Source organism: Hemicordylus capensis, chromosome 8 (genome assembly GCF_027244095.1).
Source record: "Hemicordylus capensis ecotype Gifberg chromosome 8, rHemCap1.1.pri, whole genome shotgun sequence".
Lineage (NCBI taxonomy): Eukaryota > Metazoa > Chordata > Lepidosauria > Squamata > Cordylidae > Hemicordylus > Hemicordylus capensis.
In genome coordinates this window covers 27,444,381-27,458,773 of record NC_069664.1, presented here as the reverse complement: position 1 = coordinate 27,458,773, position 14,393 = coordinate 27,444,381, and the positions used below count along the sequence as shown (strand labels likewise).

The window sequence follows — 14,393 nt, the reverse complement described above, 5'->3', positions numbered from 1 at the left end:
GCGGGAGTCCTGGGAGGGGAGTTTAGATGCCTGTAAGTAATAGGCAAATGGAGATGACAGAGGAATGGGGGTGGAAGGGAAAAGCGGAGGGAGTGCATCTGCAAGAAGGAGTTCATGGAAGGAATGCTTGCCAGATAGAATAAGTCTTCAACAGCTGATAAAGTGGATCTGCCCAGGGGCAGCGCTCATGGTTTCCATGCATGAGGACCCACATCCAGTCCTTGGCATTGTCATTTTAAAAAAGGGGGGGAAAAACTCAGAAAACCCTCTGCTAAAATGCTGCTACCAGTCAGAGTAGACAGAACTGGGCTAGACGGACCAGTGGTCTGACTCAGTTCAGCAGCGTCATTTTCGTATGATATAAGATTGTCTTTTTTTGCGGGGGGAGGGGGTAAGCTGACCAAAAGAGCTGAGCAGTCCCACAATTCTGCTTACGGCACTGTGGCTTCTCTTAAATAGCTCAAATGGTAACCAGTGTGCAAGTGAGGATTGGCTTGGGCAGCAGTCCCAAAACCACCAACGTGTTAGCTGCCCCGCTGAGGCGAACACATTCATTTGATTTTGGGGGCACGCTGAGTTTGAAGAGGTAAAGTGGTTCCTGGTTAGACTTTTATGGGGCGGGTTCTTCCCCCCCCCTACAAAAAAAAAAGTTGCCTAGCATGTGCATACCTGTAAAAACAAACTTGTACAACTTTGCCAGTGTTCAATTTCTTACCAGCTCGCCCATCCAAACGATCTTAATTACTTGTAGCACATTGAAAGCCAGAAAGGAAAAAAAAGTCCAATAGCCTACCCTACTGCAGGGGTTCTCAGCCTTAGGTCCCCAGATGTTATTGGACTACAACGCCCATCATCCTTTTGGCTGTTGTTGCTGGGGACAATGGGAGTTGTAGTCCGACAACATCTGGGGACCCAAGGTTGAGAGTCCATGCCCTCCAAAGACTAAACATGAGTTCGTGTAATTGAAATACATGCATATTCCCTACCACCACCACGACCTGTTTAGCACTGCCTCTATTTTCCTTCCCTTCCTCTGTTGTCTCCTTTTGTGTTGAATTATAGATAGTAAGCCCCTCGGGGCAGGGGCTTTTCCTGTTGCGCTGAGACAGCACCAGAGAAATTAATCAATAATGGCAATTCACCTGCAGCTGCTGCTTAACTTGCTTCAGGTGACTAGGTTAGGAGGGACAGAGCCGTTTCCGTTTTTCTTTTGAAAATTCATGCCTGCGCACTAGAAGATAGAAGAGGCATTCTTTCTTCATGAGATGGAAGAAGCAGAATGCCTCTTCTGCAGGTTTTTATAAGTTATTAAAATCATTATAGTTTAAAAATAATCCTCTGCCCAATCAACTGAGTGGCACCTATTTATTTATTTTACACAGGGGTTCCTAACCCATCACCCATCACCCCCAGCTACAATTTATTGTGGCCAGGGATGATGGGGTTGCAGTTTAGCCACATCTGGAGTCCCCGTGGTTGGGAACGCCTGCATTAACATATTTATAGCCTGCCTTTGAGTCCCGAAAGGTCCTCCACAATTAGTGGCTTAACCATCTTCTTCTTTATATATAATTCGCTAAGGCATACCCGTGGCTAATCTCATGTGTGGCAGCTCTCGCGAGAGTTCAGAGATAGTGGAGGGGACGGGCGGGGGGGGGGGGGAGAAAATGGCAGCAGCGGCAGCCACCGAGGAGATAACGGCCGGCGGGTGAGAAAAAGCACCGCTTGTGGGTAGTGAGGGAAAACGCTGGCCGGCGGGGAGGGAAAGTGCTGGCCAGGCTGGCCGGCAAGGGAAAGCAGACTGGGAGGGGGAGAATGGACTTGCTGAAGCGGGGCAGGGGGTGGAAATGAAGATGGGGAGGAGAGGCAGGGAGAACTAGGGGCGCAGATGCTCTGCGCCAGATCACCTAGTTAGTTATAATACTCTTTCGAAAACTGTAGTGCTTCTCATAGTCAATTGCACACTTCGAACTCAAGAGAGCTTTACTTCTTTTCTGTCTCTTGCTTTCCTTTTCCAGCATCTTTTGGGTTCACAGCAACAGACGTCTGTTCAGCTCTGGGTGTCCTTCAACCGGAAGCCCATGCAAGCAGCTCAGTTTGTCACAAGACACCCCATCAAGGTATTCTCTCAAATTAGCAGAGGTGTAAGGAAGCTCTCTTGGCATACAAGTCAGAGTGGGAAGGTGCACCTTGGAGACCCCCTAGTCCAACCCCCCGGTCTCTACTCTGGAGAACTGGCTAAACATTGCTGCTGTTTTTATGTCGCATATTAAACTGCAACAATTAGTTTTTAAAACACTTTTTAAAAAAAAGTTTAAAATACCTGTTTATTGGAAATGCAGAAATTGGTAGAATAATTACAACTATCCACGTAGCACTTTTTTGAAGTCCTTAGAGCAATATTTCAGAGCAATACACACTTGCTGATCTGAACTGCGGAATAAAATCTGCATAAATGATAGTTATGCCACCAATCCCTGTGCTTTTAATGGATGAACCTTTTTTTTTAAAGGAACTCATTTATTTATTTATTTATTTATTCATTCATTCATTCATTCATTCATTCTTATATACCGCCTCCTCCAAATACTCTAGGCGGTGAAGAACAACAATACCAATACCAAATAATAATTATAATTAATAATTAAAGGGCAAACACCTGGCAAAACAGGTGGGTCTTAAGAAGGGCCTTAAAAGCAGCCAGGGAGGGGACTGAATGACTCTGGGTGGGGGAAAGAGTGTTCCAAAGAAGAGGGGCGGCCACAGAGAAGGCCCTGCTACGGGCCCAGGCACCAGGGCACTAAGGAGGCCAGCTGAGAAGACCTCACAGGATGGGATACAACTGGCTGAGAGAGGCAATCCCAGAGATATACAGGTGCTAAACACATAAGGGTTTTGTAGGTGAGAACCAGCACTTTGAATTGGACCCGGAAGCAAATGGGCAACCAGTGCAGCGACCATAAAAGAGGTGTGACACTTTCAAATCGACGGCCACCCATAAGGAGGCGGACCGCTGCATTCTGGACTAGTTGAAGCTTCCATATCGTTTTCAAAGGCAACCCTAAGTAGAGCACATTACAGTAGTGCAAACGAGAGGTAACATCATCTTGCTAAGGAAAAGGAGGGAAAATTATACTGTTTCCAAAAGCCCCATTGGATAGACTGCTGCTGTTCTCCCTATGCTGCTGTTGAGGGGCTGAGGCATTCATTGTTTGTTTAAGGCTAGAAAACTCAGAGTGGAAGTGGGATTTGAACTCAGGACTTTCTGACTCATGCTGTTAGTTGCTGTGCTAGCTCTTACTGCCTTTCAAGCATGAAAGCGGCTTTCTCAACTTTGTCTTGAAGGAATACTATATTGCGGACACGTCTGAAGACCAGGTGTTTGTCTGTGTCAGCCACAATAACAGCAACACCAATCTCTACATCTCAGAAGCAGAAGGCCTCCGGTTTTCACTGACTTTGGAGAACGTTCTGTACTACAGCCCTGGAGGAATTGGCAGTGACACTCTAGTCAGGTAAGGAGACTGACGTGGTCCAGGCAAGAGAAGATGACCTCGGTTTTGTCCTTAGCTCAGAAAGTCTTGTGGTAGTGAGCATGAATTGTCCCTGTTGCTAAGCAGGATCCAGCTTGGTTTGCATTTGGATGGGAGACTGCATGGGAGCGCTGTAAGATATTCCTCTTAGAGGATAGGACAATAGCGCAGTGGAAGCACATCTACACGCTTGCATGCAAGTAGTCCCAGGTCCCCTCCCTGGCATCTCCAGGTAGGGCTGTGTGATACCCCTGCCTGAAACCTTGGAGATCTGCCACCAGTCAGTGTAGACAATACTGAGCTAGATGGACCAATGGTCTGACTCAGTATAAGGCAGCGGCTTCTGTTTCTAAATGCCTCAAAGCTCTCTTTGTCCTGCACGGTTTATCAGATGAGCTAAACAGGAACACACCATTCCTGTTTGAACAGGAATGGCGCAGAACAATAGCCCTGTTCAGGCCTTATAAAAACTGCAAAAGCTGCACCCAAGAGCATGCTCTGGAGCTCCAACCCCAAACACAGAAGCCCCGGCCCACTGTCCGTGGTTGCAAAGACAAATGCTTTTCTCGTGGACAGACACTTCCTGTGATTGGACCACCAGCGGAGCACAAATCAAAACAAACATCGCTCCTGCCACTGAAAGTCCTTATTTGCTCTCTGCCAGGCAGACCCAGCTGCTGTTGCTGTTGCTGCTACTTTCTTGCACAGTTCCTGGCAGGTGTTTCTAGCTCCCCCGAGCAGAAAAGACTTGCTAGATATTTTTGCTTTCCTCCCCTCTTGGTGTCTATTCATTGTAAAAGCTATTCATAGCAATTTCTGTTTCAAGAACCAGTCCTGTGAGAAAAGAGCATTAACATTACTTCAGAAATGGCCACTTCAGAGCAGAGCAAGGTGTCAGGCACTCGAGGCCAGGGATGGCCAACTTCCTTGGAAAACTGGGCGAGTGGAGGCTAGTTGTCCGGTGGCACAGAGGGGAAAGTTGGTGGGTTCCATTAGCAACCTATTGCCTCGAGTGAGGGAAGGCAGCCATTCTGCAAATCTTTATACCGTCCACTGGCACTGGATTGGCTCTCCTGTGTCGCCTGACTCGGCAGGCCAGAAGGGTCATGGATTGTTGAGTAAATGTCGCAGCTGGAACTGCCTGTAGTTCTCTCTTCGGATCAGCAGTGTGGTGGCAGAGGGAGCTGATGTCACATGCCCAGAGCTCCCAATTTGAGTCTAGTGGCCCCTGGCCGTGAGACGAAACATAAGGGCCCAGTTTGAAATTCCCAAAGCCTTTTAAAGTCATCTTTCTTTCAGTTGAGCCTGGACCAGTGTTCCCTCTAACAGGGATTCCCAGGTGTTGTTGACTACAACTCCCATAACCCCCAAGCAAAAGCCATTGCAGCCGAGGATTCTGGGAGTTGTGGTCAACAACGTCTGGGGATCCCTGTTAGAGGGAACGCTGGTCTGGATGTTTTCACACTGCAGAAACCTCACTCTTGACTATATAACGCACTTCAGTTTCTATCCTCATCAGCCAGCCCCGGCGAGGTTTCTAGCTAACCAACCGGTGTGCGCTGATGCTCCATTTTTGCAGATATTTTGCCAACGAGCCTTTTGCAGATTTCCATCGTGTCGAGGGGGTGCCAGGGGTCTACATCGCCACCTTGATCAATGGCTCTTTCAGCGAGGAGAATATGAGGTCAGTCATCACCTTTGACAAAGGCGGCAGCTGGGAGTTCCTTCAGCCTCCGGAGTACACGCGCTATGGTGAAAAGATAAATTGTGAGGTAATGATGCTGAAATCCTGTCCTGCTGCCTCATTCAGGGTTTGGGGGCTGTTTGTTATGTTGCCCTCCTGGTGGAGGTTAGTCTGTGACTGATGCTTCTGTGGTTCGACTCTTCTAGCTTTCTCGGGGTTGCTCCCTCCACTTGGCCCAGCGACTGAGTCAGCTCCTCAACTTCCAGCTTCGCAGGATGCCCATCCTCTCCAAAGAATCTGCTCCAGGACTTATAATCGCCACAGGTATTGCTGGTGCATATTTCTTTTGATTTCCGGCCTGCCCCTCACCCTCAGTGGAGTGGCTAAACCCGACTTATAATGACTAAACCCTAATCTTACCCTATCCCTCCCTACTTACGCCCACCAAAAACCAATCTAATTTTTTTAAAAAAGTCCTACAACACTGCTGGAAGATGCACAGGCTCAGGCTTTGCTGAGTCTCCAGTGGAGTCTTCAGAGAATGGACAGCAGCTGGGGGGAGCCATTGAGAACACTACCACTCTGTACACTCTTACGAAGCTGTTTTAGTGCACGAATGGGGTGCTTAAGAGAGTATTCCTGACTGATCTTGGGGAATATGGGGTAGAGACAGTATCTCTGGGTACATTTAGAGCTTTATAGATTTGCCCTGTAGTTTACTTTGTCTGTTTTCCATTAGCTACTTTAGTTTTTAATGCAGAATGCAATCTTTAATGTTGCCTTATTTACATGTTTTTGTACACTGCCCAGAGTCTTTGGAGTGGGCAGTATATTAAATGTTTTGAATGGAATGAATGAATGAATGAATGAAGCTGGCATCCTGACCTAGAAGACAATAGGGCAGGCCTGCTCAACTTAGACCCTGCCCCAGGTGTTTTTGGACTACAACTCCCATAATCTCCAGCCATGGTGGCCAATAGCCAGGGATTATGGGAGTTGTAGGCCAACTTCTGCAGGAGAGCTGAAGTTGAGCAGCCCTGCAATAGAGAGTCAGTTCAGATGAACCCACTGCCCAGGTCACTCCTATAAATAGCACAGCAGCGCTCCTGTTCTGGAGTAGTTGGCACTCCAAGCAATCATTCCTGTTAGGGGCCGGGGATGCACTGCAGAATTCTGAGGCGTATCTCCACGTTTATATGTAGAATTTTCAGGCTCCCAAGGAGCCGCTCTCACATTAACTCCCCGGGTACCGCACAGGGGTGCGGCAATCCTTGGCGGGCTTGAAAAGTTCCACACCGCAAAACCCTGAAGGTCTGTGCACTTGTTTTTCAGGCTCAGTCGGCAAGAACATGGCAAGCAAAATGAACGTGTACATTTCGAGCAGCACTGGCGTCAGGTGGCGAGAAGTAAGGATGTGGTTTCTGCATGTTTCTGCACAGGAGTTTCCTCTGGCCCCGAGTAGGTGCTTCAGGACTAAAGCAAACAGTGCAGGAGGTAGTTCATGGACAAAAAACCAAGGAGCACTGGGGCCAGCGTTGCACTGGACTTGTGTTTCCGATTCCCCCTGCAACTGTGGTGCACACAGGTGCGGAACGAATAAGTGTTCAGTCCAGGCCCTTGCAGCCTGTGGGAACAACTGGGTAGGCTTGGAGCATCGCGTTCCCAGGAATGGCTTTGTGCCCTAACAACTGCTGCTGTGAACCGCTGCAAGCAGGTGGCCTGTGCAATAGACCCCCTGTTTGCTGAATAAACGCTGCTATCACAACAGCAGGGAATGTGTCACCGTTATCAGTGGGAACACAGCCATTTGTGACCTTGGTCAGCGGGGCAAAGAGGCACCTTTCAAAGCAGTGATGCTCTTTAGATTTAGCAGGGAGGGGAGCAACTGGCCCTCTCCATCCCCAGCACAGCATCCCTCCAGTGACTGTTGCTGGTATCTGCCATGTATTGCCTTTTAGACTGTGAGCCTTTTGGGGACAGGGAACCATCTTCTCCTTATTCTGATACTATGTCAATCACTCTGAGAATTTTCGTTGTTGTTGAAAAGCGGCATATAAATTCAATTCAATTCACCTTGCCAAGTTTGATCCTGACATCCAGTTAGCAGGGCAGCAGCAAAAGATTTCTGCCTGACAAGTTAGGGAATTGGATTTCAGATCTGCTCTTAGTGTCTGAACATACTGGGCTAGATTAGATCACTGGTCTGACTCCCAGGTTTAATTTAAGCCAGCATTAAGCCCTATTTTCAGTGCTGGTGCCCAGTTTGGAACATGCATAGGACGTTGCCATATACTGAGTCAGACCATTGGTCCATCTAGCTCAGTACTGTCAATCCAGACTGGCAGCGGCTTCTCCAAGGTTGCAGGCAGGAATCTCTCCCAGCCCTATCTTGGAGATGCCAGGAGGGAACTTGGAACCGTCTGCATGCAAGCATGTTAAGGAATGAAAAAGAGTTCCCTTGAGCATGTGCAGGGTGCCTTGCCCTCCCTGAAAAGTAAGTGCTACCAGATTTCCTACTTTTTGGATCAGTGGGAAGGCCTCTAGGTTAGAGTTCAGAACTTGGCAAACATGCTTGGATCTTATTTTAGAAACGAAGCACAGCTCCTTATTAATTCATTGACAAGAATTGGTAGAGCTGTGGCGAAATGGTCCCCTGATTTTCACTGCTCTGTTCATAGGATGCAAAAATCAGGGTTCGTTGTGGTGATTTTTCTTGAAAGTGGTAAAAATGCAAGAAATGATTTGCAGAGAGAGGAGGCTACCAGGGTGGCGGCAGCAGCAGGGATGGGTGGTCTTACCTTTCCCCCATTTGTTTTTGCCACGACTATGGCAAATATCCATATATTTATATACTGATTTTGAGCAAATAAATAAATAAATCAGTATATAATTATATGTTTATGTACTGATTTTCAACAAAAATCAGTCTGTTTTTTATGTATACTGATTAATACTGTATAAATGTATACACTGATTTTCAACAAAAGTTCTCAAAGCAGTTCACATAGAAGCATAATAAATGCTTAAAGTAGATGGTTCCCTGTCCCCAAGGGCTTACAGTCTAAACATGCACTCAAGGTAGACCCCAGCAGCAGCAACTGAGGGGTTCCTGTGCTGGGACTGGGTAGGGACAGTTCCTCTCCCCCTGCCGAATAGAAGAGCATCACCACTTTGAAAGGCACTTCTTTCCCCAATTAGCAGGGAAAGTTGTTGCTTGCAGTGAGTGGAGGCTGCCCATTTTTCTCACCCTGGATGTCTCCCCTGGCAGCCCACTGCTTGCTGCCACCACCCACTAAGAACCCCCTGGAAATATTTGCTGCCTTTCCCCCATCCTATGCTGAATATATGCTGCATGTCCCAGGGCACTGAACTTCCCCACCCGGCCCTTGAAATTCGAGCCGAAATCTTCCGAATGCGAACTCTTGGCCTGGCCCTACCGAACGGGTTTCTCTGCAAAATTATATCTTTCCAATAAGAGGGCTGGTTGGTTTGCTTTCGTGTATAAGTGTTATGTGTTATGTTTGGCCATTGTCCTTTAAAAACATAACCAAAATGCAGTGGGATTCTCCTCTCCCCCCCCACCCCACCCCCTGCCGTCTGCCCTTAAATCTATTTGAGTGGCCAAGAACTTCTGGCGTCCTCTGCCAGTGGGGCTCAGTTCCAGTTTTATGAGTTCTGTTGGCCGATTGGGTGGTCTGGGCTGCCGTGGGGTTTGCGGTCTGCCTCTCCAGACTGATGTTAGTCTAAGGCTGTTTTCGAACATCTGCAAAGTGTTTAAATGCTGTGAACAAAGCCACCTCCCTTTCCTCTCCAAGAGTGGTGTGGTTTGGTCTGGCAAACGCCAGCACGGCTGGGGCAGGAGTAGGCAGGGATGTGGCCTCTGACCTGGTAATATATTTCTCCTCTATATGAAGACATTTGGATCTGACAGCTGCAGTCACTCGTTGGGATTGAATGCAATCCAATGCATTCAATCCCAATGATTGAATGCATTGGGAGAGCTGCTGCCAGTCAGTGTAGACCAGGGATTCTCAGTGCGGTGTCTCCAGATGTTATTGGACTTCAAATCCCATAATCCCCAACCAAAGGCCACTGGGGCTAGGGATTATGGGAGCTGAAGTCCAATAACATCTGGGGACCCAACGTTGAGAATCCCTGGTGTAGACAATACTGAGATGGACCAATGGTCTGACTCCGTATCAGGCAGCTTCCTATGTTCCTATGCAGCTCTCTCATCACACTTCTCTGGGGTTTTTTCTTGTTTCTTTTCTTTAGGTCCTATCTGGACCCCATTATTACTCTTGGGGTGACCATGGAGGGATCCTCATGGCAGTAACACAGGGTACAGAGACAAACCAGCTCAAGTAAGTTCCTTCAAAAGATGGCCATCCTTCCTGAGCTGATGGGAAACAATAAAATAGCAAATAACCAATCCATCACTGAAATGGCTTTAGCCGAGACAGGAAAACAGCGAAGGGGAGGAAGGGGGAGGCTCATTATCTGAATATTTTGTAGACAAAGAACTTGAGACACTGAGAAATTGTGTAATTCTCCCCACACACACCCACACCCCAATAAGCAGAGAGCATTTGGAGAGCAGAGTAGAGGAGAATCTGGAATATCAGCACCAGATGTTCTTCCCGAGAAATATAAGCAGTCCAAATGGCAGTTCAGATTAACATTACTGGTAGGGCTGAGGCAGAATTCCCCTCTCCACCTTGACTGTCCCATTCACTGACAGTCAAACTATGGGGACAAAATATGGGATTGGTGGGGGTGGGTGAAACTCACTCGCTCTGCAGCATTCCTTCTTCCAGCTGGGTGCTACCACATTTTAATAAAACGTGTTTTGTTTGTTTTAATGTAGTATGTTTATATACCACTTTTCAAGGGTCATCTGTCCTCCATGATTTGTCGATAAGAATAGCCACTGAAACAATGCTATACCATAGCACACCCCTTAGCTCAGTGGTAGAGCATCTGCTGTGTCTGCGGAAGGTGTCCGGTTCAGTGTCTGTAGCATCTGAAATCCAGCTGCCAGTTGGTAGACAATACTGAGCTAAATGGACTGATGATCTGACTTGGTATAAGGCTGATATTGTTGACTGCAACTCCCATAATCCCCAGCCAAAGGCCATTGCAGCTGGGCATGATGGTAGTTGTAGTCCCGATTTCAGGGGTCTTGGAATCCCAATTTCAGGGAACTCAGGTTTCAGCTCTTCACACACCCTCCTCAGTTTCGAAGCTTCGTTTTCTTGGGTGAGAGGGTTCGATTCAGATTTGTTAAGAGGCTTATTTTAGGGGTGTGGGGTGGCAAACCTCTCTGTTCAGGCTGCCTTTGCTTTCTCCAGGAAGAAACTTGGGGCTCAGCAGTTGGGTTGCTGGAGGTCCTGGGACTGGGTTTCCCTGCGTGCTTTTTTGAAGCAGCTGACGGGGTCCAAGAGGTGGTGCCTTTCATTTATCAGCCTTGATCACTTTCCTGCCCTTCTCTCTTTCTCTGTAGATATAGCACAAATGAAGGGGAGACCTGGAAAACATTCAAATTCTCGGAGAAGCCGGTCTTTGTTTATGGCCTCCTGACAGAGCCTGGGGAGAAAAGCACCATCTTCACCATCTTTGGGTCTTACAAAGAGAACGGGCACAGCTGGCTCATCCTGCAGATCAACACCACTGACGTCCTTGGTAAGGGAGGGAATCTGCTGGGGCTCTGTGCAGGCAGGCATGTGCCCAGGTGAGATGAGAGCCTAGATTCTGAAAATTGTATCGGTCACAGTTGCTTTCCAGTGAGCCCTGGGAATTGTAGTTTGGGGCTGAGACTTCTACATTGTGGATGCCCCTTGCAGAACTACAGTTCCCATCAGTTTGAGTCCATAGTGGAAATTACATGCAGCGATTTATTTAGGGACATAGGAAGCTTACTGCCTTAAACTACATCAGGCCATTGGTCTGTCTAGCCCAGTATGTTCTATTGTGATTGGCAAGGCTTCAGAGCAAAGGACCACTCGGTTTGATGGCCCTTAAAATAGGAAATGAACCTGTGATTGAACATATGAAGCAGATCATTGGTGCATCTATTCCACTATTATCTACTCTGGCTGGCAGCATCTCCCTGGCAGATGTCCTGCTCCCTCTTAGGCGAAGCTGCAGTGCGGGAAATTCTGCATGAAAAGCAGGTGCTGTACCACTGAGCTATGTCTCCCTCCCTTAAATATATGAAGCTGCCAGGCTGAGTCAGACCATTGTTCCATCGAGCCCAGCATTGACTACTCTGACTGGCAGCAGTTTGCAAAGCACATGCTTGGTCACTGAGTTATGGGCTGCCCTCTCAGTTCTGTTGAGCTAGGGCGATCTTTGTGAACAACTTCCTCCTTGTCTCTTTAACATCCTATCAGACTAACTAAAAGGAGTAGCTGAGGATTTGCTGGTGTGTCTGTGTGTGTCTTTCTCCTTCTGCTTTTTGTCTGGGTTTGTGGGGCCAGCGGGAATTCCCACTTCTGAAAGCCCTTCCCATGTATGTTTTAGAAGTGATTTCAAATATGATTGTGTAGTCACAGATTAAAATCGGAGGCAGTTAAGCGTGGCAGCGGGATGTGCTTGGATGGAACTTCTAACCGATGGCTCCTGATGCTCCATTTATGAAGGGCGCTGCTTGATAGCTGGAATGGCTTTCTTTAAGTAAGAAGCTGCACGTCACGCTGCTGCTGCTCAGTGGAAGAATCCCCTGCCTTCTGCCAAGGCACTGCCTCCCCCCCTCCTCCTCCTCCTCCTGCATTGCATGCTGTTAATCTGAAGAGATAACAGCCCGGCTCTAGGCTGGGCTGGTCAGCCCTGAGCTGAGTTACTGTTGCCATCGCTTGACACCGAGTCCATGGCAGGCAGGAAGTATTTATTGTTGTTTGCTTAGACTATTTATGTACCGCTTTTTAGCAGCAACAGTACTGCTTTCTGCAGCGTGTTGGTTTGTCTTTAATAGCCCAAACCGCATTGGGTGCTTTGGTCGAGGCAGAAAGGCTGTATGGAAATGCAACAAATAAATGCTGTTCTGTTCTGTTCTGTTCTGTTCTATTTCATTTCTACACCGCCCTTCCAAAAATGGCTCAGGGCAGTTTACACAGGCAAATAATAAATAAATAAGATGGCTCCCTGTCCCCGAAGGGCTCCCAATCTAAAGAGAAACACAAGATAGACCCCAGCCACAGTCACTGGAGGGATGCTGTGCTGGGGGTGGAGAGGGCCAGCTACTCTCCCCCTGCTCAGTAAAGAGAATCACCATCTTAAAAGGTGCCTCTTTGCCCAGTTAGCAGGGGGATAAACAATACTGTTTATCCCAGCCTAGCAGCCTTCCAAGAGGAGGCAACTGGGGGCGATTGTGCGCCTCTTTGGAACGGGGAACCATTTGTGGGAAACGGGACACGCTGCCTTCTACCGAGTCAGATCATCGGCCCATCTAGCATAGTCTTGTTTCGACACTGACTGGCCACGGTTTCTCCCAGCCCTACCTGGAGAGACCCGCTCTACCACTAAGCCATTTCGACAGCCGAGGACAAGCTCCCTGACCTGGGCACCTTCTTGCTTGCCTTCCTTCCACTCAGAGCACACTGGTCTTTCAGTGCCCCTGAGAAGCTGGGGGGTGAGCTCTCACTGGGGAAGAGAGCCGGTCTTATTGATGTATGTATTAAATTTATACAGCGCCTGACTTCAAAGTCTCTAGGCAGTCTTTCATAGCCAGTATGAATTGTCCCCGTTGCTAAGCAGGACCTTCCGGGAAACCCATAATAGCCCCTCCCAGCTAGCTGTCCCTCACCACAACTGTGTGGATTTCCCCTTCTTTTTTCTTTATTTTCACCGTCCTTTTCTTTCCCTGCTGTTAGGAAGGTGCCTTTCTTAAACTTAGTGCAGCACGTACGTGGCACATGATCTGCTGCGGTGACTCTTGATGTCAAACGCTCTAACTCTTTGGGGTGGCTTTGTCTTTCATCCAACCCTGCCCTTTGCCTCTCAGGGGTGCCTTGCACGGAGAACGACTACAAACTGTGGTCCCCATCCGACGAGCGTGGCAACGAGTGCCTCTTGGGCCACAAAACGGTTTTCAAACGGCGGACACCCCACGCGACGTGCTTCAACGGGGAAGATTTTGACCGGCCAGTCATGGTGTCCAACTGCTCTTGCACCAGAGAGGACTTTGAGTGGTGAGTTAATCATTAAGGTCTCGGCGGCATGCACTACAGCAGTTAAGATAAATTCGGTGATTAAGGGCTTTGCGTGTGCGCACACACGCACACATATCCAATTTAAATAAGCCCTGGCTGTCTGTTGGCTTGATAGGATAATTGAAAGGGAAATAGGTACGTCCTTTTGCTACCAGCATGGGGTAGGCTTAGCTCGGCTTCTTGCATCTTTCCTTGAGCCTCTGCACAGAGAGAGCTGTGCAGTGATCATTCCCTCCTCACGTGTTTGTTCCTTTTGAAGGGTGCAAGTTTTGAATTGCAAAGTTGGCAGTGATTAACATGCCTCTATGAGCGCATGACTCCCATGGGAAACTGTTGGTCCTGGGCACACATGGTTGAAAAAAGGATTGCTAGTGCTTCGCATTTCTCTATTGTTTTAGAATGCCCAAAGTAGTTTACATACATTAGCTGTTCACATGACCCTATACAGGGTCGGAAGCACACACGCCAGCCAAGTCTGGTATTACGCTGACTGGAGCGGCAAGAGGGTATACCGCCGCCCTGCGCCAGTGATTTTGACAGCAGTGCTGGTGGAAGAAACACAGCGGGGGAGGTAAGGACACCCCGCTTCCGAATCGGCTTGAACGCCGATCTTTCGAACCGGTTCGGCGGTCTGTGGATAGACCGCCGAACCGGGTCATGCACATCCCTATGTGTTGTGAGCCTCCCAGAGAACAATTTCTTATGGGGCAGCTAACAAATTTAGCTGTTGTGTGGGAGCTGGGTAGGGCGGATTTTCTTCCACCCTGGGGACAGAATGTGCATTGACCATGCCCATCCTACCTGTCTCCCACAGAATCGCTTTCCCCTCCTCCTGCCTTGATCTTTCCAAACACACAACCACCCTTTGAGAGCCCACGCAGTTCCCCAACCCTGACTGGGCACTCCTCGGATCCAGTTTAGGGCCATGTGAACAGTCCTAATATCTTGTAATCTTTATAACGGCTT

At 48.3% G+C, this 14,393-nt stretch overlaps 1 protein-coding gene across 6 annotated transcripts in view; it reads left to right on the top strand.

Moving 5' to 3' along the window:
- The window catches only part of SORL1 (sortilin related receptor 1), a 138,258-nt gene that overhangs the window by 31,261 nt on the left and 92,604 nt on the right, over positions 1-14,393 (top strand). For all 6 annotated transcript variants that reach the window (XR_008310998.1, XR_008310999.1, XR_008311000.1 and 3 more), the window contains exons 7-14: positions 2,019-2,120; positions 3,346-3,515; positions 5,113-5,305; positions 5,424-5,541; positions 6,550-6,623; positions 9,493-9,581; positions 10,721-10,899; positions 13,220-13,406. Coding sequence is in view for 3 of the 6 variants with exons in the window: in XM_053269302.1 (XP_053125277.1) it covers positions 2,019-2,120; positions 3,346-3,515; positions 5,113-5,305; positions 5,424-5,541; positions 6,550-6,623; positions 9,493-9,581; positions 10,721-10,899; positions 13,220-13,406 (1,112 nt within the window). In the remaining 3 variants the exon portion in view is untranslated. The remainder of the gene's footprint in view (positions 1-2,018; positions 2,121-3,345; positions 3,516-5,112; positions 5,306-5,423; positions 5,542-6,549; positions 6,624-9,492; positions 9,582-10,720; positions 10,900-13,219; positions 13,407-14,393) is intronic.